The 4,890-nt window shown below is 40.6% G+C and overlaps 1 protein-coding gene across 1 annotated transcript; it reads right to left on the bottom strand.

The window, feature by feature from the left end:
- Window positions 1-403: 403 nt before the first annotated feature.
- LOC4323873 (E3 ubiquitin-protein ligase At1g12760) lies at window positions 404-4,193 on the bottom strand. The gene is made up of 6 exons (XM_015770292.3): window positions 4,052-4,193; window positions 3,649-3,718; window positions 2,189-2,932; window positions 1,686-1,811; window positions 1,324-1,600; window positions 404-1,198 (listed from the first exon to the last, which is right to left on the bottom strand). Exons 3-6 carry the CDS (start codon window positions 2,770-2,772, stop codon window positions 968-970), a joined length of 1,218 nt encoding a protein of 405 aa, XP_015625778.1. The 5' UTR covers window positions 2,773-2,932; window positions 3,649-3,718; window positions 4,052-4,193; the 3' UTR covers window positions 404-967.
- Between the last annotated feature and the right edge of the window lie 697 nt (window positions 4,194-4,890).

The raw sequence follows: 4,890 nt of genomic DNA, 5'->3' as shown, positions 1-4,890 counted from the left end.
GTCTTCAGGTTTTTGTCATCTGATCTCTCTGCACCAAGATGTGTACTACACTTCTTGCTGATCTTAGATTTGCCTTAGAAGATCAACAAGAAGGTGAGAGGGACATGATGGAGTGGTTGCCAATCGTCATTAGCTGTACTACCACTGCCTGCCTGCCCTGCAAAGTCTCTCTCCATCAGAGCAAACAAGAGAGGACCAATAATTGGAGATCTCTCTCTCTGGAGGATGAACAGACAAACAACCATGCATTAATCCATAGTTGCTTTAATAATTCAGTCAATGAATAAAGTTTTCTCCCAGCTACCCCAGATACAAGTTGTTGGATCTGCATGCAAGCATGCTACTAAAAACATAAACGTGGGAGTTTACTCTTCTGTTCTTCCATTCTCATCCAATGATTATGTGGGCTCAAATGATTATGTCATGGTAATATCATCTATAAGTGTTGCATTACAGTAGAATAAACTCAACTGCTAATCTGTACTTGCTCAAGCACTTGATGAGTGCTGGGAGATCTCTGCCTACTAACTGAATTTACAAAATGCAGGCAAAATTGATCTGATATACAATGGAGATGGTTGTTTTCTATACAAGGGAGCAGATACAAAGGGGAGGGGATTTTTTCCTAAACAAGGAGATAATTACATTGAACCTCCCCGGTTGAAGGTTAACCTCAACAACCTAATATGCTCAACTCAGGTGATCATCATGATAACTATTCCAACACCATCTATAATCTGTTACAGCCTTACAGGCAACTTCAGTTCAGAACAAACTGCAGGCAGCAACTCATAGCCATAGCCTCAGCCTCATAGGAGTTTCTGGGTTAACACCAGAGAGCAGTGTAGGCAAATGCTCTATTCAAGTCTGTCTGAAAAAAAAAGGGACTTGAGAAGTTGCATGCCAATTTGTAGATTGTCAAGAATGTGTTCCATCCCCATGCTCATGGGAAAGGGCATGAGAGCAGCTACTGTTGTGACTCGACGTCGTTCCTGACTCTGCTGTTGTTGCTGTCATGGCTGCTCCTGGAGCTCGAGTCCGGAGCATTCGTCGAGCCGCCTAAGTCAGCCTTGCAAAGAGGGCACAGTGCGTTTATCTTGAGCCATTTATCGACGCATTCCAAGTGGAAAACATGATTGCAGGGAAGCTCCCGTAGATCTTCGTTGTTTGAGAACTTTGACAAGCAGATGCAGCATACCTGCAGAGCCCAGAGATCCATAGGTGTCAATTGCATATGTGGAAACATGCTACAGACGTGTAAACATGAGCATAGTATATCCCAGGTTTGGTAAAGTGTAAACAGGAATGCAGGAGGACACTCACAGCGTCTTCTGCAGAAATAGTTCGCTCTTTGTCTGTTCCAGCTGCCAATACTCCACCATTATCTTCTCCCGCTTCTCCATCTTGAAACTTTTTCGATTGGAACTTGTATGCCACCAAGGCATCGATTGCTTCTGCAGTAGCGCCTCTGTTAAAATCCAAATCCTCGTGGATGCCCATCATGGAGATAATGCAGGGTAGGCAGCAGCATATCATTGTACATAGGATGAAAGGCAGGGCATAGCCGATGAAGCCGAATGCAAGGAATACTATGCACAGCCTGAAAAATGATCACTAACAAATGAGTAAACATCTAAGTTGAGAAGCAAGGAACACATTGTCTATGGCTGCTTAGCATCACAGACCTGTACAAGTTAGGAGCGTCATGGAGAGAAGTACGGCCCCCGAATATCCACACATTCCCAACAACAAACCACACAGCAAAGAAACAATCCAGAGCCAATTTGAAGCACGCAACCAATGCGTAGACCCTATAAAGCACAGAAGGCATTGTTACCTCATAAATGAATCCAAATGTTAGTTAGAAGAAAGAACTCAGATGGTTTCATATGATGTTGAATCTTCTAGTATCCAGATAAGTGACCTAAAGTGTTAGAAATACTGAAAGCCCAACTGTTTTCAATGGCTACCAGGTAGACAGCAGGTGCAAAGACATCATAGTAAAATAAATTGCTAAAGATCATATGAAATTTGATAACAAAAAACAGATCTTCTCAAATATAGGCGGTTGCTCTGCCATAGCATATCGGTGGTTGATGGTTCCACTTAAACAAACTTATGAGCCTGAGAGTGAGAGGTAGTGCAGTCAAATATACTAAAGATAAATTCCCAAGAAAGATAATGCTACCTTGGACTTGCAATCCTTGCTACTCCACCATTATTACCACTGTCCACAACTTCTGATCCATGAGCAGACGAAACTACTACATAAGAATTAGGCTCATATACGTCCCTTTCAGATGAAACCTGATTTGTTGATTCTTGCTCTGTGTTCTGCCGATTGCGGTGGAGAAATCGCCAATAAAGGTGAGGAAGAGTAGCAACACAACCTATCGTATAACCAATAAGCCACTGAGCCAAAGGAGCATGAGGATGCTCGTTCCTTGATACTGACAGGACAGTAATAGCTGCTATAATCTGGCTTAAACTTACAATAAGCTCAATTGAGATCCAGAAGCCAGAATTCAAAGGATTTGGTTGACGGTGTCCTTGATCTCTTCTTGCAAAAGAAGCGTTTCGGGAGATAGATGCAGGAGTTGCACTAGCAGAACTTTCTGGGACATGAGGAACATCATTTAGAGGCCCTCTAGTTTGGTGCAACTCATCCAAGTTATTATGATTATCCTGATGAGATGTTGATGGGAAAGTTGCATCATTTCTCAGTATGTCGATCGTGTGATCACGATGACTGGCATTTCCAGAGTCCCCCATCAGTAATGGATGACTATCTGCCTGACCTTCGCACTGTGGCCCAACAGGACGGACAGCAATAAACTAGAAGTTTACTCCACACATTAGTTTCAGGACATTCCTAGATATGTAGATGTTTTCAATTGAAGTTGCCTTTTTCACACCCTTGCTTTTAGTGTACCTTAAGGAAAGGAAAGTAAACAAGGTGTCAATTAACTGCCTGCCTAAACAAAGAAAGCATGTGTGCAAGGTAAGACATCATATATTGTTGGACAGGATTAGACTAGAAGGGAAGATCATAGCCAGAATTTAAAAAATACTCCCTCTTAATTCTTATTTACTACTTGTTATGTAGGGCATTGAAATAGTATGACATGTTTGATCATTGCCTTCTCTAATAATATATCTATAATAATTATATAACTAAATGAAATTATTTTCATGATAAATCTAACAATGTCATTTTTACATATAAAATATTAATGTTTTCTTAATATATTAGTGATTTAAAAGATTTCGAGATTTGATTGCATGTATTCTAAAATGATTATAGCCTTTCCCTTAGGTTAGACCAATCATCTATTCTCGGTTTGCATTTTACATTACAAGTTACTTATATTACAGAATCAATTATTTCATCAACATACTCCTGCAATCTTAGAACTTGACTGCAGATCAATCTTTCAGGAGTAATTCAACAAGTCCATTAAAACAATTCCAGTGGTAAGGACTCGATTGCCCCCGATTAGAAAGCAACCTAGTTAAAATTGGATTAGTAGACCAATGCAAATGCAACACAATAGCAGCCATCCATTATTTGCAACTCAAGAACCTTACGGTGATGTCAGCTAATACACAAATGAAGCACTCAGCATGGAGAAGGAATGAACACCATACCTCAATGCCTCAGCAGCAAAGGTCCCTCTAATCACCAAATCTCAGCAATTCATCAATTCTCCTATTTCACCTGAACAAACAAGAAAACAATGTGGACAGACAGCATTGGGGAGAGAAAGAAAATCAAACAGAACCCCATCCCACAAGCATTTCTATGATCCTATCCCATTGGCCAAGAACCCAAATCAGCAAGAACATAGGTTTCAAAAAAAAAAAAATCAGCAAGAACATGGCAGCAGCTCGTGGGGATCGAACAGTTCAACCAAGAACGCAAGCGAAATCGGTGGATTCGGTAGCCTACGCTCCACTGAATTGGAACTCACCGAAGCAAGCAATCAACCAATCAATCAATCAATCCCCAATCCAACGGAGCGAGAGGAATCCGGAGAAAAATCAACCATACCAGGTGGAGATCGCAGCTTCGATTCGAGGTAGCTCTCTTCCCCAATTTCTCTATTCCTTTTTCTCCTTTTATTTTTCTTACGCTTTCTTCTCCCCAATTTATCTCGCGCATTTGGGGGCTCTTTACTTAAGTAGGAATCCCCCCAGGTCAGCGGTAGAGGATGAACAGGTCGTCGTGAGGTCAGCGAGGGAAATTTCAACGACACGTGGAGCTCATCCCGGCCGTTTGATCAGCCCGGGCGACGAGATCGGACGGTCGGGGACGGGCTAAGTTTTCTCAGCGCACGCGTGCAGAATTAGAAGGTTTCTTTTTAGAATTTTTTTTTTGTTACAGGCATTTTGATTTTCATCAAAAGCGTGTGGGATTAGGTTGTTGCAATAGAGGTTAAAATTACAAAAGGTAATATTTGCTTGGCTAATGTTAGGTGAAGCTTTTTGGCTCGTGGGGAAAACACATTTTCCTCGTTTTGTTATGAGACAAATAAATACGTGCTGGTAAAAAAGAATTGTCCAAATTTAGGCACTGAAAATTTCCCGCTTATAAATATAAAAAATTTTTATGTAGTTTTTTTTTCTCAGAGAATTTTGGGGCTTCATGGAAACCGGAATTTTTTGGTGAAATGTTATTTTTTGGGGAGATAGTGAATTGGTTTTGCTGGCCCTATAAAAATTGATCATGGGCCTGAACATTAAGTACGAAGTATAAATCAGCCCATGCCAATTCTTTTTGAACTGTTTTTTTCTAATAAAACATGTGCAAAATTATGTTACATTTGTATAGAGTATGCTTGCAGAGAGATTCTACGTTCTGCTATTAATAAATGATGGGTTTTTCGAATT

This window comes from Oryza sativa, chromosome 1 (assembly GCF_034140825.1).
Source record: "Oryza sativa Japonica Group chromosome 1, ASM3414082v1".
Classification (NCBI taxonomy): domain Eukaryota; kingdom Viridiplantae; phylum Streptophyta; class Magnoliopsida; order Poales; family Poaceae; genus Oryza; species Oryza sativa.
Note: the sequence above shows the minus strand (reverse complement) of the source record. Positions and strands in the feature narration are given on the sequence as shown.

Bases quoted from the DNA above. Each gene is read 5' to 3' on its own strand.
- LOC4323873 (XM_015770292.3), bottom strand. From the start codon at position 2,772: ATGGGGGACTCTGGAAATGCCAGTCATCGTGATCACACGATCGACATA. The intron at 1,601-1,685 runs GTCTGTGATGCT...ATCATTTTTCAG, and splicing joins GACGCTCCTAACTTGTACAG to GCTGTGCATAGTATTCCTTG. The intron at 1,199-1,323 runs GTGAGTGTCCTC...TGGGCTCTGCAG, and splicing joins CTATTTCTGCAGAAGACGCT to GTATGCTGCATCTGCTTGTC.